This window comes from Lycorma delicatula, chromosome 2 (genome assembly GCF_047948215.1).
Source record: "Lycorma delicatula isolate Av1 chromosome 2, ASM4794821v1, whole genome shotgun sequence".
NCBI classification, from domain to species: Eukaryota; Metazoa; Arthropoda; class Insecta; order Hemiptera; family Fulgoridae; genus Lycorma; species Lycorma delicatula.
In genome coordinates this window covers 151,704,098-151,730,623 of record NC_134456.1, presented here as the reverse complement: position 1 = coordinate 151,730,623, position 26,526 = coordinate 151,704,098, and the positions used below count along the sequence as shown (strand labels likewise).

The following is a 26,526-nucleotide window of genomic DNA, read 5'->3' as shown; positions in this document are numbered from 1 at the left end:
GATCAGCTGTTTTTTGTTTTGTTGTCAACTTTGAAATAATGATTTTTTCAAATAATTTATTGTATTTCTGTCATTAACAAGAATATTATCAAAGAAATTTCTATTTATTTATTTTTATTTTACTATTGTGTAATTTCCAGTTCTTTTTTAAAAATTGTTTAACCGCAATTTTTAACAGTAAATTTTGATTTTACTTAACTTTCTTATACAATTTTGTTTAGAATTAAATTTTCTACAGGTTTTGTTTTATAAGTTTTATGTGTTTATTACCGATTTACCAGTCTTATTATACGCCAAAGGTAAAAAAAACAGGGGTTTCCCCTCCAATTTATTAGGTTTCACCTCAATATTTTTCAAAAACCATTGCAGGTAGGGTTCTGAAACCTATTTTATTCGATTTTTCAGATCCAGAATTATTAGAAATCACTAATTCTGTTTCTTAATTCATGTCCTAAAAATTTCAGTACGACCTCATTTCACCGGGGTAGCTGAAACCCAAGTGAAATCTTTCACCAGTCGTAACTCGCAAACGAAGCATCTTAGGACAAATATCTATGTGATATTTTCAGAGTAGAATAGGTTATGAAAGTCCCGGGAAAACTTCAAGATATATATATATATATATAATTACTTCATGATATATATAATTAAATTTAAAAATGTAATATTGTTCAAAATATTAGCTGTACATTGAGTTGATTAAAATTTCAAAAAATTCGTGTTATGTCCAATACTAACACCATAATTCATCCTTCGAAGGCCCATTTGCTGTTAGGTAATGAAGCAAATGTTATGCTAAAAGGATAGCGGAATGATTCGAATTGCGGTTGTCGCTGCCGTGGCATCAAGCATGAAGACTGGTTTTGCCGCCCGTACGGAACCGTAATAAACATTTAATAATGTTTAAGAGTTTAATGTTAAGAGACAAGCTCTTAGTTTTTCACTATAAAGCTTAAAAACAAAAGAGCATGGCTTGATTTTGTATCAAGAGAAATCATTTTGATTGTCCCATGAGAATATTATGTACCAAAATACGCAAAAATGTCAGTATAACAGAAATTCTGCTGATGAGAATTATAATCATACAGTTCTAAGTGGTTTGTCTACATGATGAATACATAACTAAAGTTAAATTTTAAAATTCATTCAGTGGTTTGATTTTTTGAAATGCTAACGCAGAATTTTCTTAATTCTATTAAGTATCAACGAAATAAGACGGTAAGTATCTTCGCTGAAATTGTTAACGAATAAGGTAACAACGAATGGTCAGATTGTTTGAATAAGATTACTAATTCAATTACCATTCAGTAACGATAGATTACTAATAACCACTAAGAAAAGCCTGGATTAAGCACATTCGTAGGAGTAATACATATTGGAGTGCAGACCTTCATTTTATTAGATAAGTATTACGATGAAAAATAGGGTGTCAACTGCTTACTTACAGTCCGTATAGTACGACACTAATCAGCTACTGATACTGTCTCAACGACATTAATGATAGTACAGTATATGGTATCAGCTTGAGAGAATATACGGATTTTAAGACGAATGTAGGTATTGAAGTTATATTTCTTTTGGCATGTTAGAAGAAATTGATCAGTGTATTTTCAGCACGTTACGGAAGTTGCGCGCGCCGATATAACACACCATAAAGATTTGAGCAGACCCACGTGGATCAGTTTGCACGCACATGCGTGTAGGGTATAATTCGGTCAGTCGTTCAATGTAATTAAGTGATGTAGTGAGGTAGGTAGCACGAGTTGCAAACATAACAGATATTGAGTCATAATAAATATATATTTATATACACGGGTTTCTGAAGACGTCGATTTTAAACTGTGAATGTTGTTAATTTTCATAAAATTTTATATTGCAGCCTATATTTATTTATTATTTTTTTGTGAAAATTGTGTTTCAAGTATTGTTTTTTATGAATAAAACTATATTTTTTAATGACACCGAAAATAGCACACATCAGATAAATACTTGATTTTTCATAAATAATTTTAAATTTACAAAAAAATAACAAAATTTTTGATAAAATACATTACTATAAAATAAAACTATTTGTATCGTATTTTTCATATCACAAGCCGCTGATAACCCTCGTGCTTATTCAATCGTCATCCGAAGAATTAATGGAAATTAATTGAAATATATTCGAAGAACTTTGTTTTATACAACGAATACTTCAATACTTTTTGAACTGCATAAAATAAGTATTATTTAATTTTTATTTATTCAAACTTTTATTCATGGTATTCAATGTCGTCTACCGAACGTTAGACTCATTTCAAATTTGTTTGAATGCGTAAAAAAATTATTTTTTTATTCACGCCAAATAAGTATAACTTCTTACTTGCGTACATCACGAGCATCATTGCGTACATCATACACACGAGCTTTTTTTTTGTAATGAATTTTCATATTTAGAACAAACGTAAGACAAGATAAATGTAAGAAAAACAAATGTAACAAATCTTGTTATTAACAGAAAACATTGTAACAAAAGAAAACAAAGGTCTTAAAATCAAGAGTTTAACTGTAAATTTGTGGAATAATCAAAGTAGGGTTCAGTTTTTCTTGGTTGCCATTTAAATAAAAACGTTTTGTTTGAAAAAATAATTTAATAAAGCATTTATTTAATTATATCTTCGTTTGCAATCTCTGTAAAGCAAATCTTAGGTATTTGTCCTTAACCAGTCTATTAATATCTCAGCCGCAAGTGAGCAGCTCTAGCGAGTTCATGTTTCCATTGTTTGATCACTAGAGTGCTACCTAATAGTAAACTATGAATACAAAACTTTTGGTGTTGTCGGATAAATAACTGTTAATCAGTACATACCTAAATTTTTTAATTATATTAGAAATAGGTTTCGACCTATTTCTAATATATGTTACAACTTAAAATTTTTATTAAATATTAATGAAATCATATATATATGTATTTTTTTAATAAAGTGATGCATAAATAACATCATTTAAAATAATAACTATATTCATAATTTTTACTGAAATTTTTATTTTTAAAACTGAAAATATGCTAAGTAATTGAACAATAGTTGTACATGAAATATCGTTCTTTCCTTTTTATTATGCCTACTATTAATTGCACTTACTGTGGTCGGTAAATAATTTACTTTAGTATGCAAATGAACGTGTAATATGTTTCATCTTTCCATGAGGGCTTTATAATGAACATATCGAATGATACGATATTAACCAATCGCAGCCAGTGTCCCATTCCTCAAGTCCCGCTGTTTCATCTGTTCCTATTATCTGCGCTCTGTTTCAGATGTCGTTCGTGTTCGTGCTTTAGAGAAGGTGAAGTGTAGGTTCTAACTCTTGCAGTTGAATGCCGTGGTGTTATTGCCAGTCTCCAAAATGACGTTTGATAGAGTTTTGTATTAGTTATTTTTTGTGTATGTATGTTTGTAAATTTGTATATATTATTTCAAAATGTTATTTTATAAAGAGAAACTTCTGTCAGCTGGACAGTTAAAACGTTTGGCAGATCACAAATACAGCTATGAAAGTGCTAGCTTACTAGATTCGTGGTTGCAACCGTGGTGGAATTGGTTAGTGAGCAAAGTTCCAATTTGGCTGGCACCAAATTTAATTACTGTATCTGGACTCATAGTGAATATTTTAACTACACTTATTCTTGTCTGGTATAGCCCGGATGCGAAAGCTGAGGTAAGGTATCATGCGTATTCTAACTTAACCTATAATTGAAAACTTTTTTTGAAGTAAGATAGGTCAGTGTAAATTAGGTTTATTTTTTCATTCTTAAATAGTTATTCGATTCATATTTTAAACATTTCAATAATTTTCTTTCGTTGGTAGTATTATAGTTTACAAAGTAATACCGGAGTCATTAAAATTTAATCTGGTACTGACTTGAGTTATTGATAGCAATTATAGTAACTGCTCGGAGCCGGTTGCCCATTTTTTTTTTGTTTTTATTTATTTTGCTTAGCTTGTAGATAAGATTAATTTGCTGATAAATTTTTATATAGCCCATTTCGTGTATCATTATATTTTGTAAGTATTAGTTCAATAAAATATTTGGAATATTGTAAGTATTTTTTAAGCTCAGTACATGACCATTTATTTATAAGTGTTAATTGTAAAAACGTATTTGTACATTTCATTTATGATTGTATTTACTTAGGCAATCCAGATTTGTTTGAAACCAATGGTTATAAGTTCATTTGCAAATTTAAAAGGAAGTATCAAAAAATTGCCTATTGTAGACCATTTGATTCTGTTGTATTTAAATATCACTTGCATTGAACCATGATTACTGTTTTGTTCGTTAAATAATTTATTTTTTTAAAACTACTACTTGTAATAGTAATTTAAATGAATGTTTTATCTTTTAAAATTCAAGTATGGAATATTGAAGTAAGTTTGCATTTGAAAAGTAGTTTATAAATGGTCTGGGAAAATTGACCATCTTAGTTTAGTTTTAAATAATACATTCTTACTTATGGTAACGAGAACAATTGATGATAATGCATTTACTACTTTTTTATTATATTGATATAATTAATTGCACAAATTTGCCAAATTACAGAATTTATTAGTTTTATGTAATTTGCTTTTGCATAATTATTAAGTGGAAAATGTGTAAGCATGTTTTAACAATATGTAACATATTGTTTAACATGTGTAGTTGAAGTTCATGGTTATTACAAGTAAATTTATGTCTTTGATGATTTTTTTGTAGTTTCTGTTTTTTGATACTATTGTAATTTGTTTTCAAATTCTTACTTTTAGGTTAATGTTTATAGTTTGTTTTAACACATACAATTTTATATGATGTTAATGTAGTTCTACTTAATTATTTTTTATTAAGCTAAATATTAACCATTTACATTGACAGCATTTTATTTAGACCTACTCATCTTTTAATTTTGATAAATAATAATGATAAACATATAAAACATTAGATAAACATTATTAAAAATGAATTGCTAATAAATATTCAAGTCTGGCATTCAATAGTTATATTCATAACTATTTATCGGTTACTGTCTTGATATTTTTTTGGAATTGACCCATTTGAAAGTTATTAATCTATTATAATGTATATTCAAATTGTTTAAACTAATTCCTATTCTAATAAACTAAAATAACTTTTTTAGCCATGGCAGTAAGTTACAAGTTTCATAGTATTGACAGTGTTTTGAATATTATTGACATTTAAATGTGTATGTATTTATATATATATACATATATGTAAAATTTATATGTTCTAATAACTGTATAAAAATTAAAGATATTATAAAAAAACTAATAATTCTTGTTTATTTAGTTCATTGCGTAATAATGGGGTATGTAGATCACATCAGCAACGAATAGGTATGCTACTCCATAGTAGAAAAAAGGACTAGAATGATCAGGGAAAATATTAATCAGAGCATCACAAAATTAATCACAATTAATACACATTAAAAAAAAGAAAGTGGTTTAAGTCCATATTAACAGTTAAAAATACTTCTTATAAAATAATATTAGAGCCAGTGTGAAAATAAAAATTAAGTTAAAAGATTTAATAATTTAGAAGGCATTTTTAAAATTTATTTTACTATGTATTTTTCCACACATTAAAAAAAGATGTGAAAAATTAATTAATATTGTATAAAAATTTTTTGACAGATTAAATTTGGTTCTCTAAAAGAAACTTTTAATTTTATTTTGAACAAATTCTTGGGAGAATCTTTTAATCGATAATTAATTCATTTATAAAAAATGGCAAAAGAAGGATAACACCACAACACAACAAATTATTATATTATGATACATAAAAAGTTTATTATCTATTTTAATGGGAGGTGGATATTATTATTATTCATTTTTAAACTTTTTTCTGTAGCATTAAGTGGTTTATTTTCTTCCTTTTTTTAATTGTTTCTTTAAAAAAATATTTTGAGCAAATAAATAGTAAGTTTAATGTTTAATTTTCTTAATATGTGTAACTTTATGTATCAGTTTGGGTAACAAGCAATGGTTTGACAACCTGGTTTTATACCTTGGAAATGTTTTGATTTTTTATAAGAGCCCTTCAAAATTATGGATACCCTTGTATTGTCAGCATTCTGAATTTTAAACTTTTGTGGTATTGGGAGAGGTTTTACTTAAAATGAATCATATTTTCTGCACAGTAAGAATCATTGAATTATGTGAAGACCTAAGTATAAACAAAAAATATTGTATTTAAATAAAATGATAAATATTTAAAATTAGGTGACTGTTTAAGCCATGCATCAGAAAAAAGCCGCATGATGGGAAAGTCCTACAACCGTGTTATAAGCTTTTTATTTTGTTTTACCTTGCTACATTTTAATTTTAAAATTATCTTATTTGTAAGGTTGCTTTAAAGTTACAGAATATTTTAATGGGGTAGGGAGTGGTGATTCCATTGCCCAGTGGTTAGACACTACAGACAGCCTGGTTGAGTGACTCCTGGCATAAGGAGTTCCCTCTACCAAGTGACAATGGCCTCCTTGGAGGGTAGATGAGCAGGTAGAAGTCAAGCTAACCACTTGCCCTTGAGATGAGAAATTGCCCCAAAAAGTGCAGGAACTGCAGAAGGCGGTCAGTGACATTGGGAAGCACAAGGAAGGCCATGGAAAACCATTGTATTGAAGATCAGTTGGATATTGTCAGGACAATTTGTTCAGTGTGAAATATTTGGAATTTCTGTTCTCCCAATTGGATCTCTATGGGAGGGAAGTACTTTGAACAGTGTTGTCTTTGTAGGGGAAGAGACAGATGAAAAAAGCAAAGATGTCTACAATTTGATAAATTAGGTTCAGAAGGAAAATTTCAAGAAAAGATTGTACATAGAGTGTTAGCATATACGAGTGTGGTAAAATACATAATACCATTAAAGAAATTAAAACATTAAATGGGTCCATTCTTGGAATTAGTGAAATGTGTTTGTCAGAGTAGAGGATGCATAGTAGAAGATTATACATTATATTACTCAGATGGAAATAACAGGGATCATTGGAATGGATTGGTGCTTGTTGTAAGTAGGGAAGTAGAAAATGCAATTAGGATTTGTTCTAGCCTCTGCCAAAATTATTGTGCTATATATTCAGGACTGTCCATTTAATATCACTTAAGTATGCACTGGAGTTGAAAGTGAGGATGGAGCGATTGAGGAATTTTATGATGATTTCAGGGGCCTGAGGCAGCATATGGATGGCAGAGAAATTTTTATACTGATGTGCAATCTAAATGCCAAGGTGGGAACTAGAAGTGAGGGTAAAATTGTTCGTTGTTTTGGTATTGGGGTAAGGAATGATAGGGGCTACCAGTTTGTATGAGGTCAGTCCATTTGAAGTGACCCAGGGGTGGTTGCTTGACCAATTCAAAATATTGAAACTTACCCACTTGTTTCCTACATCTCAGGACCTTAAAGATATATTTTTTTAAATCTTTTATTTAATAAGCAGTTTACCTGTGGCGGTCATTTTTGTTATGGTGCGTACAGCTATTTTTGTGATTGTAAGGGTTTACAGAAAAAATCATAACTAAAAAACTACTCGTCCAGGAAGGATGAAACAAAAAGCAATTTATTCATATTTTCTCAAGGTAAAAGATTAGTCCAGTGGTTTATTTACCCATCTTCTTTCTATGAGAAAATTATCAATAAAGTTGAACATGAAAAACGGTGAAATTTCACTTTTGGTAATCTATTTTAAAGACAGGGATGGCATACACATTTGAATTATTTTTTTTAATTGTAGGTATATGTTAATGGTTTTACCATAAATAATATTAATTGGGATATAGTTATCCCTAAATTTTTATGAATTTTTGAAAACTAATTTTTTTTTAAAATTCAAATTTTGGCTTCAAAAAATTGATGGGGCTGATGATAAAAATCTCAAATTTACACTACTTGTAATGTTTTTGTAGATGTTTATGGCAAATAAAAATGTTTCTTGTTTATTGTACTAATAAAAAAGTTATAACCTTTCAAAAATCATGAAAAACCTGTTAAAAGCAATACCATTTTGACTCGCTAAATAAGTGCATGGGGGTTTCTTGTCTTCTTTGCACTTTTTATATTTAGCCCCTATAATATTCTTAGATTTTTTATATTTAGCCCCTATGTTGTTGGAAGCTGACATTTTCAATATTTTAAAAATATAGTTACTCGAAATACAGAAACAGTGAAGATTGAGAAAGAAAAGTGAAAACAGATTGACTATTTCAGACATAGGTTTAGAATTTAGAAATAGAATTAAGCGGGTTAAGATGTATTCTGGTGCTGATGTGCTGAGACCGTAATTGGCTGATTTTTGAAATCAGTGTGTGACTAAAGAAAGGTAAAGAGGTGAAAAGGGAGCCTTGATTAGATTTTGAAATGCTGAAATATACTTACAGTAAGAGTTGATGGCTGAGACAGTTGAAGAAATGAGGGCGAGCTGTTTCTGCGAAGTTGAAGATGTTTGAATTCAGTCAAAATACATTAGTCTCACTTAAGACAAAAAGAACTAGTTAAGTGAGGAAATCCTGCAGCTGATGGAGGAGAGAAAGCTTAAAAAAAATAAAAGTGAAGCACAATATAAATCTTTGATTAAGAGGATAAGATTAATTAGAGCTGCAAAGGCATGCTGGCACCATGAACAATGTAAAGAAATAGAAGAGAATGATGGGAGGCATGATATGTTTCATCAACACAAAACACTGAAAGAGGTTGCTGGAGGAAGCAGAAGAATCCTGGGTAATTCATTGGGTAAGATGGAAGATTTACTATGGGTAGAGAAAAGATTTTGGAAACATGGAAAGAATATATTTTGTTGCTTTATGAAGTTGTCTCAATATGGAATAACGGATGTTATTGTGTGGCCTCATTATTGAGAGTGTTAAATGGATTATGGAGTAATTATAATAGTAAAGGAGTAAGCTCTGATGAAATTCTAGCCAAAGTACTGAATTTCCTGGAAGGGGTCAGTGTTAAACATCTAAATGGATTATTCAGTGCCATATATGATAATGGAATTATTCCTAATAATTGTCTAAAAGCAACTTTTGTAGCTATATCAAAGAAAATTAATGCCAAGAAATGCTCAGATGCGCAATAATGCATTATTGTGCATTTGCACAATAAGTTTAATGAGTCGTTTCTTAACACATTTTTGTGCATCGCCCATAAAAGAGTATATTGAATGTTGGATAGTGAAGTGGAGAAATAGTTTATTTTTTGAAGAGAACTGGGAATGACGGAAGCTCTAGCCTGTAGGTCCTTGTACAAAGATGGAGAGACATAAATGTGACAGCATTCTTACTATTTATTGACTTTGAGATAGTGGTTTGACACAGTTGGCATGATCAGATGGTTCAGATTCTATAATGCTCAGGAAGTGATGAAAAAGATCAATGATTATAGCTAATCTCTGTTGGAATCAAAAAGATGGTGTTGTTGAGTCAGTGGTGATGTATCTGAAGATATAGATATAAGAAGAGGAGTGAGGTAAGTTTGTATTCTATCTCCATTAATTTTTAATATTTATTCTGAGGAAGGTATAAAGGTTAATGATATTTCAGTTAACAACCTTCAGCATGCTGATGATACTCTGGTGAAGTCTTTAGAGCATTCTTTCTCATAGTGGGCGGTAACGCCTCCTTCTGGGCGCTGTAGGTCTTCTGGGAAGGCCCACAGAAAATAATTGTGGGGGTGTTCAGATGGTCTAGGAAGGTGATGACTGATAAAAAAAAGCCAAAAAGTATGTTTTCATGATATTTTAAACAAATTAATTACCTACTTCACTATTACAAATAATTAACGGGACATCTATATTTTATGATAAAAAATGATTGTATTCAAACTACTTTAACTTTGCAACCAAGAGGCTTAGAGACGAAAAAAAAAAATTAAAGCTTGAATACTCTACTTTAGATACTTCAGGTACTTTGGTATACTTCAGATTTCAAAAATCATCAAATTAAAAAAAAAAAATCAGAAAAGTTTTACAAATTTGAAAGTTTTTCTTCGTGTTTGATCGAGCGTATGGGGGAAATGAAATTTTTTCAGTAAACTGCATTAAAATTTTTTAAAAGCTTAAGACTGAAATTTTAATTATTTTTTTTATGTTTACGATTTTTCTGAACAGAAATATTCTACTTTAAAGAGAAACGGCCACTTTTGTCTTTAATGCTGCATATCTCCCAATCTAAGCAACGTATTGATACAAATAAATATGGAAATTAAGGGCTTTTGATCTACCTTTAATGATAAATTGCGAGGCCTTTAATGTAGTGTTACAGTTTTTGGATTTTGTTCATTTTGTGTTGAGTTATTGAAACCTTTAATGAGACTGTAATATTATCTTGGGTTAAGCTTTGAGCGGGTGATACATGTTGCAGTCTCAATCAAAGATTTCAATACTTCTGCACAAAATGAACAAAAGCCAAAACTGCAACACAACATTGAAGACCTCACAATTTGTCATTGCATTTATTTGACATTGCTTAGATCGGGAGATATATGCAGCATTAAAGACAAAAGTAGTGGCCCTTTCTCTCTAGAGGAATATTTCAGTTCAGAAAAATCGTTGAGAGACATACAAAAAAAGAAATAAAAGCTTAAGTCTTACGCTTTCAAACGATTTTAATGCAGTTTACTGTAAAAATTTCGTTTTCCCCATGCACCCAATCAAACACGAAGAAAAACTTTCAAATTTTTTTAACTTTTCTTCTCACTGATTTTTTTTTTTTTAATTTGATGAATTTTGAAATCTTAAGTATACTGTCAAAAAGTAGAGTGTCAAGCTTTAATTTTTTTTGATTTGTGTCTAAGTTTCTTGGTTGCAAAATTAAAGTTGTTTGAATACAATCATTTTTTATCATAAAATATAGGTGTGTCTTTAATTTTTTGTACCAGTGTATAATGTAGCAATAGTATGAAATAAAAAAATAAAACCTATTTATATTCTTTGTTATACAACCACTTTACTAACACAAGATCAAATCTTTCTTTGTTCTGTGTAGCAGTCACCAAATGTATCATTTTGATGAAGACTTATAATAAATATGTCAAAACATATGAGTATTTATTTTATACAAAGCATTATTATTCAATTATCAACGAATAATTGAAGAAAAAGTGGCAAGAAATACATATACAACACAAAATAAAATTAAAGTCTATCACTGTAATATGTTACCAGAGCAGTTAATAAAATCAGAAGCAATTCACTAAATGACAGATTATTTAGAGTCAGCTTTGCGTTGCCAATCATGAAGATTTTAACTGCTTGCTGCTTCACACAGAATTGCACTGGCTATCAAACGGTACTTGTCTGACTCGATTTTACAATTTTTTTGTGATAGAGTTCCGGGAAAACAAAGACACAGTTGCACGACAACCTCATTACATCAAAGAATGATATTGCATATTTGACAGACCTATGTAAATTGTTTAATGATGTTAATTTCCAGCTTCAAGGCAACAACTTAAACTTGATTAAAACAAAAAATGTCATTGCTATTTTGGTAACCAAACTGCTATTACCAAAGAGAAATATTGGCAGACATGAATTTAGTAACGTCCCTAACTTATCAGCAGTATCCTTCAACGACAACTTGCTTGTTTACTGCCAACACTTGGAGAAACTCCATGATTTCAAAGAACAATTCCAGGATATTTTAAATATGGACATATCAGACTGGGTGTTGGATCTTTTTCCAAATGTCAACACAGCAGAATAAACCCAGTTAGAGGAACAAATTGTAGAACTGACACAAACAGAGAAATAAAAATAAAATTCGGAGCGGCTATCAAGAATTTTGGTTGCAAGAGCCAATTCCGCAACTGTACCCTGGATTATGACCAGTTGTTCAAGATTTCTGATAGCATTCCCATTGTTGTATTTACCTGAACGTGAATTTAGTGCTGTAACCACATTGCTTACCAAAAAGAGAAATTGAGTGCATGTTACTGAATGTGGCGACTTACGGCTGTTTTTAAGTAAACTCGAGCCTGATATTAACAAACTCGTTAAAGCACATCAGATTCACCCTTCACATTAATGAAAGCGTAATTTGTAAGTGAAAGCTTTGTTTTAATTATTGTATTTGCTATCACTGTTGTTATATTACTGTATAGACACAATTGTAATTTTTTTGATAGCAGTTCTAATAAAAATATTTCCAAATATAATTAAATATGCGTTTTAATTGCTCTCATTTAAAGTGTAAGTTTCAACTTGGAAATAGGATATGCCACATTTAAAAACAATAATTGCAATTGCAGTTTGTAAGATCACATCTTAAAAACGGCAATTGCAATTATTTTTAACAGATGATAAGTTTAAAAATTTTGGGATGGGCCCTAGAAGATGTTTGATTCTCAATGTGGGCAGTGGGTGAAAAAGTTTAAGAATCAGTGCTTTAGAGTATATGCAAATACTCTTAGATCAAATGGTTTGGCATTTAAGAAGTATAGTTAAGTCTGAATACCAAAGAGACTAAGTACGTGGTCATTAGTAAGAATTGGGTGAGTGGATTCTACAGTCAGTGGGTGTGATTAGGAAGGATGAAAAAGTATTTCTACTTTGAGAATATTATTGATAAATGATGGATTCACAGTCTGGAAATGATAGCAGAATTGGGAAGGCCAAATCAGTCTTCTTCAGGTGTAAGATTGATAAGTTATTGATTGTCTTAAAAAAATTTGAAGCAGCGGTTTAGAATGTTGAGTATATCGCTTTTTTGGATGGTGGTGAATAAAATAATGGTAGCCAATGTTTGCTGAGTGGATAATACGCAAGAGTAAGAAGAGAACATAATATTTATTCACAGGATTAAAGTTTGCTGATCCGTAAATTTTTTATTGCGTTTGGTTTTATTGCATAATTTTTAAAAGACCATCTCTTCTATGTCTTGTAAAGAGTTTGACAGCAGCTCCAGTTTGACAAATATCAGTTTATCAGTTTGTGATGGGTCTAAACTACTTTAGTATCTGCAAATATCATTAACACGAAATAAATATTTTGCATTGTTTAAAAAATTGGAAAATAGGCATTTAGAAATTTTGTATGAAACTGAATTATTAAGTGTAACATTTCATGCAATTAAAATTCTAGAAGGTTTCTAATTTTTATAAAAGTCAATTGTTTGAAGATTCAACATAAATTGTTACATTATCTAAAAACTGTTTAATTGGTGTTAATAGGAATTTCCAGTTTTTTGTATTAGCCAGTTAGTGTGATATCACTGAATTTATAATTAAAAGAAATTTGCTAATAAATTTAACTATTTAGAGAAATTCAATTGTATCTTTTTTCACTGGATAGTTACATTTGAGAATTAAACTGTAGACGCATGTTGTGTTGCCTACAAGTGATAATGTTGATTTATAGTAAATAAAGTTTTGTTTAAAATGTGTGAATTAAATTTTTTTATTATTGTGAAGAGAGGGTTTTTATTTATTAGATGAACAAATTAATTGCCACATACTGGTCCTAAAATGTCGGGAATGTCTCTGGGAATATATGCCCTTAAAAATTGCAGATTATGAATTAGGAGTAAAATGCCAGTAATAGATAAATCTTTTATTCTGATTGCTACAGTGTGTAGACCACAGCAGGAATGGGTTGGTATATGCTACTTCATGGATAAAAAACAAAACTTCAGGATGGATCAAGGGGTAACTGTGTGTGAAACTAATCAGAGCAACATCACAAGTGTACACAATTAATTTTAAGCTAAAAATATGTTTGATTAAATTCTGTATTATTTATTTAACACATGAAATAATATTAAGATAATTATGTGAAGATACCAAATATAAATAATTCACACTTCATAAGGTATTAATGAAAATTATTTGAGCAGGTATTTATGTACATGTTGAATGGGATGCAGAAAATTATGGTTTTTTAAACATTTTTTAAATTAGTGTTATTTTAAATTTAATAATAGAAGAATGTTGTTTCTGTAGAAAAACTAATTGTATGTCTAAAATTTAAAGTAATAAACTGGTGTCAGTAGATAAATAATTTGGACACTTTTGGTCCAGTTAATTGCACTCAAAAGAGGAAGTACACAACTAGATGTTACAACAGTCCTAAATCCAAAATTTCAACATTGTACAGCTAATTATTTTTGAGTTATGCGAGATACATATGTATGTTAATTACTCTTCATGAATATTACAAACCATATTTTAAATGTCTAAACCATTCTTTTATTTGTGTAATGCCCGTAGCATCTTACTATGCCATGGGCATAGGAAGAATTACTATTATGTACTTGTCGAAACTTGCATATTGTTTTATCTTAGATATCACTGAGGTTTTGGTAAAACTTGATATAGTAATTGTTAGAATGTATTAACATAATTGTTAGTAATTGGTAGAATGTATTAACATTCTACCACCTCATGCTAATTGATATTAAACCAAAACCATTTAACACAATTGTAACAATATAAAAAGAAAGTGGACGCAGTGATTGACTTCACTAACAAAACTACAAGAATTTATTCATATGCAGCGAGAATAACAACAGCATCAAGTCTTTCCATCGCACCCTTTCTATTTTTTCCAACTGCTTCCTGTGGAAAAAAAATCTGATAATTTTTTGAACAGTCCTCTTAATATTGTAACATAGAATGGATACACCTCCACACCAAATGTAGTCTGATGTATACTTCACCAAATTTTAATTTGATTATTGTGTTGTACCTCTGTTATCAATTATAAAAAAATATTGTTTGATAATTTTTCTTCAAAATAATTCCATTCTTTTAAAATTTGATAACTTGGAATGTGTTGATTTTAGCTAATTTTTAAACTTTTTGTGTAGAGTGTAATAGTTCAGATCACGACTGTCAAATTTTAGAAATTTCATTTATTAATGAAAACATAATAGAAGATATAAAGATTTATTTTGTTAAAAGGGTGACCAATAAAGTCAGTTATAAATTTTAGAACTTTATTGTCAAAATAAAGTGGGAAAATAACAATATTAACTTTTCTTTTTTTGTGTACCAGGTTACAGAGTAACCACAATGACATGATGTCTAAAGTACTTTGCAGAAATGCCAAGGCACCTGCGTAGAGTCTGGCATGTTATTGTACCGGTAAATGTGTAGTCACAGACTCAGGCTGACCACTCCTGAGATGTGTGATTAATTGAAACCTAACCGCCAAGAACACCAGTATTGACAGTCTAGCATTCAAATCCTTACAAAAACAACTGCCTTTACAAGGACCTTGAACTTTCGACTTCGAAAATCAGCTGATTTTGCAATAATGAGTTTAACCACTAGACTAACCTGGCGAGTTAATGTTATTAATAATTTTAAAAAGGCTTCTTAGTTTGTAGTAAAAAAAAAAGTTGTAAAATGTCAAAATTTTATTTGTCTGCTTCTATAATTAGTGAAATATTACTGACTGTTTAATGCAGAACTTATTCATCATTAACGATTTATATTTAATAAAATTATTAACTTCATGGCACTAAATATTACTTGATTTTTGCATAATAATATTGATTTTGTAATAATAATATTTAAATTAAATAAAATTTTATTGTATTATTTCCATTTTAAAATTTTGTTGAACATAGTAGGTATATCGGGAAAATTTTACAACCCTTTGCTGGTTTTATCTGTTGATAGTAGAGAAGTTAAAACTTGTATTTTGAATGATAACAGTAAACATTTAATGGCTACTGATTGAATTCCTCCCTCTATTTTAAAAGCGTTCATAGGTATTATTACTGCTCTTACAAATTTAATTAAACTTCTATTGATGGAGTATCTCCTATTGGCCTTAAGATTTCAATTTTTAATTCCTCCCCATAAGGTAGGCTGCATTAAAAGTATCTGGAAAAATGACAAAAAATAAACTTTAAAATACTTTCAAAACTCATCTAAAAGTATAACATTGACAAAATTTCACTATGATGTTAGGAAAAATTATATGCTGACAACACTTTTTCCCTTATAGAAAATATTAAGTAGCAAAGCTTACAAAGAATTTGCTTTTTAATTTTTTAATTTCTATAAGGAATTTGATTTAGTTGATCATTTCTTACTGATGAAAAATCTTGTTACTATATCAAAGCAGCTGCTTATTAAAGTCATTGCTTACTGATCATAAACAGGCAGTTGAAGAACTTATATAAAATTTAAGTTTTTACTTCAAAATGTGTGCAGAGTGCCGTGGAAGTGTCCTCAGTCCTGTGTCTTTTGCATTATTATTTGTTAGTGATCTCAAAATTTTGAACCATTTATTGTTTCTTTCTTCATAGATTATACAAATATCTGTTGTTAGATATTTATTTAAAGTATTCTAAATAAGCAAAACATTATTCACCTGATGAATATAAGTAACTAAATTTAAAGTCTGAAAAAATTATTATTTTACTTCTCAGGTTGGTGTAACATTGCTAATGGTGTATATAGTATTCCTATTAGTGATTACAATATTATTTCTGTTGCCTGTAGTGTGAAATTTCTGTAGGTGTTCAGTTAGGTGACAAATTCTTTTGGGAAGATCAAATTGATTTTGTTTGTAACAACTCAATTATATTTTTTGTTTGAAGCTCCTTAATAAAACAGTAAACTTGTCATCTTTATTATATAACTATTACATACTTACATTGGTACCAATATTTAGAAAATAAAAAAAATTAACTTATCCATGTATTTATATTAATGAATTTGCAATATTTGCCAAAAAAATAGAATAGTTATTTATTCTTGAAAAATAATTTCTACCTTAATCAAACCTGACAGCAAACCAATTTTGTAGACTATTTATTGAATAATTGATCAATTATTCTTCTAGGAAGTTGTGTTCGTCCCTATCAAAAGACAGTCTTTGTTTTGTGTATGTCCTAATAATTTGAAAACTACTTAACCGATTTCACTGTTTTCATTTGTCCTGGGAGTGTTTACATATTATTAGTTCCATAATATTTAATACAATAATTTAATAACATAATATTTAACCACATAATAGCTTTCTGAGAAAGACGATATTGACATAGAGACAACAATGTATATAGACAATGACAATTGATGTAGCCATATCTATTGATATATACAACAACATTAAATTTAGTAAAAGTTGTTTTAGGTTATTCATTTATACGGTTTTTGTTGTTTTTTTTAATATATATAGTAGTGAGATTAGTGAGGTTTGAACTGTGGTAAATATTCTGGTAATAGCGAAGCATTGTCGGGTTCACTAGTTTTTAATAAATTACCAACACATTTGTAACTTCCCATAAATTTAATTAAACTTAACTTTTTTTTTGTAGAAAACATTTTGTTGATGAGTTTTTATACAGTAGTCCAGTGTTTGACGGTAAAAATAGAGTATTACCTCAGAATTCTTTCAGACAACATCAATTTTACATTAACAACTAATAAATTATAAATAATTTATTGTAACATCCCAAACCTTACAAACCAGCCTTGTGATTAATATTAACAATCATGCTTATTTAAAATTAAAAAACTGAAATTAGAAAAGAAAGAAATGAAAATTTGATGTACGTTATAATAGCAAAGCATGTTTTATTATTGTAACTATGGATCATCACAGGAACTGTCATCACTGTCAACCTCCTACTCTTGGTTAGTAATTGGAGGACAATTTTGACAGTTGTCACCAGAGCATGTTCTACACGTGGTGTTACAAAAAAGTCCAACTTTTCTGCAGCCACAAGTAGCGCCACATCCTTTTTTGTAATTGCAAAAGATCATTTGGAGCACTTCTTCCGGTGCAGGCATTTTCTGCATTTTAATTGGTAGCAAAGAGCCTTCATTATTCTCCATCACCAGTCAGATGGACAAATATTTTTGATTCAAAGCCACACCTGTGTTTGGAAATAGACTCTTAAAGTCCTTATTCAGAGCATTGACTGTAGGAACCAGGGAAGATAAAATAACAGCACTGTTTTTAGTGGCAGCTTTAATGAAGGACTGGTAGCATATCTGCTTGAGAAGTGAGCAGATATATTTCATTTAGTTAGTACATGCTTTTGGACATTAGTAACTGATTGAGACTCCACTAATCAAAGCATATACCAAACCTTCTGCTGTGGAGTCATCACGACTGACTACTATTGACTACAGCTGCACTGTGAGTTGGCTTACCAGCGCATGCATACTCCACTGACCTTGAGAGTATACAGAATAAACTTTTCAGATATTTCATTTCAATTGAGTGTATGTTTAAGAGATTATGATCAACAACATATATTTTCTAAATATAGCTTATTACTTTTATATACAGGGTCTGGAGACTCTATATAATGTTAATTAAAATATTAAAGAACTAAATTTTCTGTTTCCATTTAATGTGTAAAGTAATAAGTGCTCAAATAATTCTCATAAACACCTTCTGATTTGTTATTTTATGTATTTAGTACTTTCACATATTATTTTACTATTATCTCATGTAATTTATTTGATATTTTTAATTATAAATTTGGATTTTTTTGTCAGTTTTTTTATTTGTTTATTTATTTTTACTCCTATGAATCATGAGACCTTGCCAGTGATGAGGGGGGGTTGAGTGCTCAGTGATACAGAGTAGCTGGACTGAAGATATAACCATTGGACAGGTATCTGTTGAGAGCCAGACTAAGGAATGATTCTTGAAAGCAGGCAGCAATTCTTTCAGTAGTGTTAAGGGTGTAGGTTCAGGAGGACTTACATCAATCAATCTTCTGAGTACTGTGCAGCTGAAAGCAATGAAAAATTATAGCTGTTTTTTTTCCAATAAACCTGAAGAAACGATGTCAGATGAATCTGTGGAATTTAGAGAAGCTTGAGGTAGAGGTGGTAAAGAAGATTTTTGGAGAGGACATCGCAAGAGGTCTGAGTAAGATAAGCTAGAAGATATAAAGGAAGAATGGGAGAATGCTAAAAAGGAAATTCTTAAATCAGCAGAAGCAAACTTAGGTGTTACAAAGAGAACTGCTAGAAAACCTTGGATATCAAAGGATATATATTACTGCTGATGAATTAACAGAATGCATAAGAATGCTAGTGATGACGAAGGTAAAAGGAACTACTGAAAATTAAGAAATATTACAAACAGGAAGTGCAAATTAGTAAAAGAAGAGTAGATTAAAGAAAAGTGTCCAGAAGTGGAAAGAGAAATGATCATTGGTGTAAAATAGACAGAGTATACAGGAAAGTTAAGGAGAATTTTGTGGTACATAAATTAAAATGTAATAATGTGTTAATCAAAGAGGTAAGCAAATTTATTATATGAAAGAAAAGGTCGATAAGTGGGTGGAATATATTGAAGAGTTATACGGAAGAAATGAATTAAAAACTGTTGTTATAGAGCAAGAAGAGGATGAAAAGGGAGATACAATACTGAGATTTGACTTTAAGAGAGCATTAAAAGACTTTAATGGCAGAAAGGCTTCTGGGATAGACAGGATATCTGCAGAATTAAAGTGCAGTGCAGGTGAGGATTATACAAACTGGTGTGTAATATTTACGAAAAAGGAGAAGTTCCGTCAGACTTCAAAAAGAGTGTTATAGTCATGATACCAAAGAAAGCAGGAGCAGATAAATGTAAAGAATACAAAACAATTAGCTTAACTACTCTTGCATCAAACATTTTAACTAGAATTCTGTACAGAAGAATTGAGAGGAGAGTGGAAGAAGTGGTAGAAAACCAATTTAGTTTCAGGAAAAGAATAGGGACAAGGGAAGCAATTTTAGCGCTCAGATTAAAAGTATAAGAAATATTAAAGAAAAACAAACCAACATACACGGCATTTATAAACTTAGAAAAGGGATTTGATAACGTAGATGGAATAAAATGTTCAGTATTTTAAAAAAGTTAGGGTTCAAGTTTAGATATAGAACAACAATTGCTAACATTTACAGAAAAAAAACTGTAACAGTAATAATCGAAGTACATAAGAAAGAAGCCGTAATAAAATAGGGAGTCCGACAAGGATGTTCCCTATCCCAGTTACTTTTAAATTTTTACATAGAACTAACAGTTAATGATGTGATGTTAAAGAACAATTTAAATTCAAGTAACAGTGCACAGTGAAAAGATAAAGATGCTTGATTTGCTAATTATATAGTAATTCTAACTGAGAATAAAAAAGATCTAGAAGAAACAATGAATGGCGGTGGATGAAATCCTACACAAGAACTACCACATAAAAATAAACAAGAACGAAACAAAATTAATGAAATGTAGTAGAAATGAAGTAGATGGACCACTAAATATAAAAATAGAACTAGAAAAGACTATGGAGGTAGAAGAATTTTATTATTTGGGAAGTAGAATTACTAAAGATAGTTGAAGCAGGAGCAATGTAAAACATCGAATAGCACAGGCAAAATGAGCTTTCAGTCAGAAATATAATTTGCTTACATCAAAAATTAATTTAAACATCAGGAAAGCATTTTTGAAGATATATGTTTGGAGCTTAGCTTTATATGGAAGTGAAACTTGGACGATCGGAGTGCCTGAGAAGAAAAGATTAGAGGCTTTTGAAATGTGGTGCTGTTGAAGAATGTTAAAAATCAGGTGGTTGGATAAAGTGATAAATAAAGAGGTGTTGCAGGAAATTTATGAAGAAAGAAGCATTTGGAAATATATAGCCAAAAAAAGAGACAGACTTATAGGCAACACCTTAAGACATCCTGGAATAGTTGCTTTGATATTGGAGGAACAGGTAGATGGGAAAAATTGTGTGAGCAGGCAAAGTTTGGAATATGTAAAACAAATTGTTAGGAATGTTGGAACAAAATGTTAGGAATTGTAGGGGTTATATTGAAATTAAACGACTGTCACTAGATAGGAAATCGAAATTAATAGGATAGGAAATTAATAGTTTATTACCCACCTAATTTTCAACATTCTCATGTAAACCAGACTTCAAAGGTATCTACTGTTTTCCTTTTTTATCAACTATTGTTCATGTTTCATCTATAATAAAGCACTCTACACATTTATTTAGTATAAGCTTATCTTGTTTGTGCCAGAAGAGTTTTCTTGTAGTAAAACGGTCTGTTATTTCCAAATATATGTACATGTGTTTCAAAAATATATATATATATATATATATACATACATACATGCATACATTCATACATGCATGCACACATGCGTACATGCTTACATACATAAAGGTGATACAGCAGGGAAGGAAAATAATCTGAGAAATGATTATAGAGCTTGAAATAAGAAAAAAAAATTTATACAAACATTTGTTCGAAAATGTTTTATATCAACTTATGGCTAGTGAAAAATATCAACCAGATTTCATTCAGTTCCCTCTGTGAAGTGAGGTCATACTAAAATTTTTAAGGCATTATATAAGGGGTAAAATTTATGATTTCTTTTGTTTTTCAACCTGAAAAATCAATAAAACAGGCCCCAGAACTGTATCTTCTGCAGTTTTCATATCCAATGTAAAACAGAAATATTCGGTGACAAAAGACAATTTTTTTTTTAGGTTTGAAGTAGAGTAATTAGAGTAATTTTGTTAAGTGACTACTAAATACATAGATTTTGTTATCAAACCTGGTATAAAATTTAATTCTGAGAAAATTCATGTAATAAAGTTAATGAAAAACAAACAAAAAATCAACCTTTGGTAATAAGAAGAGAACAAAAAAACTTAACAGAAAAATTTTACGAATTTGTAAAAATTAAAAACAGTGGTTCTTAATAAAATATCTTTAGATGTTTGAAAAATTTAAATACTTTACTTTTCTTTTTTAAAAAAAATACTCACTGTGGTTTATACTTATTTATTTACTATAAATGTTAGAAAATTACACCATTGATATTGATGCATTTTTTGACTAGTTTCCTTTTATTTTGTCACCAACTAAATTATGCTATCTTTGCATTCCTAGATGAGGTCAGCAGTATTGAGAATGTAAGCGATAAATTTACTGGCCTTATTCTATCAATTTACCAGTAAATCTTTTCTTCTAAGAATTGTCTTACTTCATTCATGAAGTGTGTTGGTGTTCCATCAAGTTGATAGTACATTAAAATTTGTTCCACCAATGAGAAATTTTTAAGCACTAAAAAATTCATTGTTTAAAAATTCCAGATAATTTCACCTCATGACACGTTCTAGTATGTAAGGGCCTGTTAATTGATTGTTGATCATACCATACCAAATGTTCACTGAAAATTGTTACAGGAAATTTGATTCAACTGCAGCAGTTTTCTTAAGACCACCGAAGTGAATTCCATGTGTTGTTTATACCATTATGGGTAAAAGTAGTTTGTCAGAAAATAATACAAACTTAATTAAACTGTAATTATTGTTAACACATTGACAAAACTGCAGTCTTGGTTACCAAGTTGGAGGTGTTGAACTTTCTGAACATGATAAGGAAGATGCCGTTCGCATCAGCATTTAATGTTCCTCCATAATATAGTTTGTGAAATGTTGAATCATGTAGAAATTCTTTGCATGTTTGTTATAGGACTAAGCTGTACCACTTGCAGAATGTTTTCCCTTTCATCACTATGCAATGGTTGATGTTCAGATGAAACATGAGCGCTGGGAAGTGTACCACCCTCATGAAGATTATTAAAAATTCTACAAAATACTTTACCAATTGGAATTACTGGTCCAGGATACCTACGTCACTATTCTATCACCGCAACTGGAGCACTTCCATTGCAAAAGCCATACATAAAAATCATACACCATATTTTGCAGCGAATAGATGCAACATTTTTCAAAACAAAAGCATTAAAATGGAATTTCAATTTTAAAATTCTGATTAAATAGGAAAAATGTAGGCTACGTTTAGACTACAATAAATACAAAATCACTATTGCATAACTTGATTCTCAAAAATAACAATTAAACTCAAATCAAATTTATGTCAAAATTGACTAAATTACATAATGTTTATCATTAATACATAACCACATTTTTGTGACAACAGTGAGTAGTATACAAATTAATGCATGCTGTTCAGTGCTATCAACTTAATTTTTTTGTGTTGTTGAATTAAAAGGTCTAAATTTATTGTATTAAAATCAGCTGTTTTTAATTTCTTACAAATCCATGGCATTTTTGTGTTCAGTTTTCAGTAATAAAAATTGATATTTTTTTTTTGTTTTTCATAGACTTATTACATCAATTTTCCGAGAATTAAATTCTTTACAAGTTTTGATAATAAAATTTATGCATTTGTTAGTCATTTAACAAAGTTTTTTTACCTGCAACTTAAAAAAAGGTGTTTTTATCACCAAATTTTTCTGTTTACGTTGGATATCATGAAAGCTACAGGAGATACAGTTCTGGGACCTGCTTTTCCTTTTTCAATCAGTTTGCAAATTATTTTCCTTTCCTCCTGTGAATCACTCTGTTTATCTAGAGTTAGAAATAAATTCTTGAAAATATTAATGTGTATTGTATTGTGAAACATGAATAACAGGGAAAGGAGGAATGAAAATAAAAGATGTTTGAATTTTCATGTTACAGAAGATATTGAAAATTAGGTGGTATGATAAAATTTGAAAAGGAGAAATTCTAAGACAATTAGGAATGAAAAGAAACTTATGACAAAATCTTGTAGAGAAAAACTAGGTTGATGAGGTGTATTAGGTAATTAATGTGGTCATCAAGGCATATTTAAAGGTTAAGAGTTGTAAAATACAAAAATGAAAAAATCTTTAAATAACTGTTGATGCTGGTAATATTATATATAAGGAACATTTGATAAGTCTGTCTAAAATCAATAAATGGTGCTCGTAGTATATTGTAGAGGTTCAAATCTCTGCTAAAACTGCACCCCAACCCTTTCAGTTGAATATATTCATAATTCTGTTACTGGCAGTTGTTTCAGTTGATTGGTATTTTGATATGTGAAAAATGGGCGAAAGAAAATTTCATGTGGTCTAACATTACTTTTTGAAAGGCAAAAAGCGAAGTTGGATAAATATTATGCAGTGTCAGCTCCATAATTAGAGTAATTTATTTCAACAGAATTATAATATTTGTGGTATTAAATTGTAATGTTCTTTTGAATTAAATTTTAATTGTTTTATTATCAAGAAATTGATTAAAATATGTTCAGTAATTACAAAAACTATCAAATAAGATAATGCATTTTTTTTGAAGAAGGATTATTTTTTTGTCATAAGATGTGTTCTAGTACTCCCCACTTCAGAAAAGATTTTCAAAACTCTTTAACCAAGGATGGTTTCTAATTTTAAACAGTCAAGCTAAAAAGAAGGTTTACTAACTGATTAAAAGTATAATGTGATTATATATAACTATACTAGTATATGTGCAGTTAAATTGTTTAAAGTTTGCCATTTTGTGTGTTGTAACTGAATTGAAGTAGAAAAGAACAGTTTGAAATATGCTTAGAAGTGTAGACTGAAACTTGTGTAATTGAAATTTATCTTTAAATATAAATCATCAGTTAATATTGCTTATTTACTTACTTCTTCCAATCCTATTCTCCAGGCTTCCCCGGTTGGGCTGTTCATTTTCTATCTCCACTAATTCTTCTTCAAAAACCATTTCTGTTCCATGACTTTTTCACTTATTATGTTTTCTTTCCAATTTCTTTCATCATAATATCATTTTGGATTTCCTCTAGATCTCCTGCCATTTACTTTTACTTCAAAAATTACCTGGGGCAGATTCCTTTGTTGCATTTTCTTCAATTGTCTTTACTATATCAGTTTTTGTTTGTTAATTCTGCAACTCATTCTATCAGTACCCATATGATACTTTATCCTTTAAATTTTTATTCGGTCTCTTCTAGCTTTGCTTGATATTGCTCTCAGAAATTCAATCTCTCCTGCTTGTATTATATTTCTTGTTCCTTAGTATCTGACTTCCTGTTGGTGATGTGAGGATTGGCAAATAATTATTTTAAAGTATGCCCTTGCATTTTATTGGCACTTCCTTATTCCATTTTAGGCTTTTCTAAGAAATTAGAAACCTTCTAAACTTAGCACCCAATTCTTTATCTTAATTGTAGTTTAATGTAAATTATTATTATTCGATTTATTCAATGCAGCTGTTTACAGCCTCCCAAATATCCATTTATTTCTATCATAAACATCTTTCTCATAAAGACCCCTCTTCAACACAGTCAGCATCGCTTCATCTATACTTTTTTTTGGCTTTTCCTCTTTCTACATCAGGTTAGAATCCATCTCCAAGACTTTCAAGTTATTCTTATAGTTTTATGTTAGTGGCTGTAGTATGATAATTGCCTCTCCTCAATGCCACATACAATTATTTCCCAAATTTGTACAGATTTGTAATCTGTTCTCAGATTTGTAAATTCCCTCACTTTTTCCCTTGAACAACATAATATTTAACTCTTCTTTCACAATCACATGACAATTCTATAACTTTTCACTACTATTCTTTATCCCTCTCCTTTTAATCTAAATATTTTATTCTTTTAGTTTTTCCATTTTTTTTAACCTCTTCCTCCTTCTAGTATTAACACTAGAATCTTAATGTATGTTGACTTTAGAGATACCAAGTGTTTGAGGTGCAGTATTTGTTACCCATAAGTGGGTCATGTTATAAGATTTTGGTAATTTGCTAACTAATCATAACCCAATTTAAAAGTAAACTCTAATAATTTAAATGAATGAGTGAAATCATTTAAAAGAATGAACATAAGTTTAATTTTCTGTTATGATATGATATGGATTTGTTTATCTTGTTTATTACATGTGTGGCAAAATAAATTTTCTGTTAATGCTTTAGTGATTCAAGATAGAGTATTAACATTTAAAAATAAGTGGCTGATTAACTTTACTGAAACTGGAATCCGTGCATAGATTCTTATGTTAATTCTTTTTTGCCAGTGCAAGTGTTACCGTTTAGGGATTCTGGAATATATTTTTAATGATTCTCTTGCACTATTTAGTCTTTATTATTAACTAATTACAAACTTTTGTTAACAGGCACCGAGATGGGCTTTTTTTGTTTGTGCTTTTGGTTTGTTCGTCTACCAAAGCCTTGATGCCATTGATGGTAAACAAGCAAGAAGAACAGGCACATCAACGCCATTGGGTGAATTATTTGATCATGGATGTGATTCTATATCTACTGGTACGATTAAACATTCTGTATAAACTTTATTGTGTTTTATATTTTAAATGAGATTTATATTACTGAAGTTTATGTATAGTTGAATGAGTTTTTATTGTCATAGCTACAAAAGTGTGAGTTTATCATAAAAAAGTGAGTTTGGAATTAACAAAAGTACAAAAAAGGAGTGTAATTAATAATCATTTTTTTATACATGGTTATTCCAATGTATAACTATGTATGTTTTATATATATTAAAATGAACAGCCAAGATGCATTCAGAAGTGAAAATGATTCTTACCAAATACAACTGTTTAATGGATGGAGGATGTTGGACATGTAAAAATAAGATATTTTGAATAATTTTCCATTTTTCACTTTTTATCATTTGTTTGCTGCCCAAAAAACATTCAATTTTTGGAAAAACTGGATGTTGAAGTCGTGTAATCA

General features: G+C 29.7%; 1 protein-coding gene across 8 annotated transcripts in view; it reads left to right on the top strand.

Annotated features, from left to right (window-relative positions):
* The first annotated feature begins 3,165 nt into the window (after nt 1-3,165).
* The window catches only part of bbc (choline/ethanolaminephosphotransferase 1 bbc), a 140,815-nt gene continuing 117,454 nt past the window's right edge, over nt 3,166-26,526 (top strand). For all 8 annotated transcript variants that reach the window (XM_075356463.1, XM_075356469.1, XM_075356465.1 and 5 more), the window contains exons 1-2: nt 3,166-3,699; nt 25,950-26,097. In XM_075356463.1, the coding sequence (XP_075212578.1) occupies nt 3,463-3,699; nt 25,950-26,097 (385 nt within the window). In that variant the 5' untranslated portion in view covers nt 3,166-3,462. The remainder of the gene's footprint in view (nt 3,700-25,949; nt 26,098-26,526) is intronic.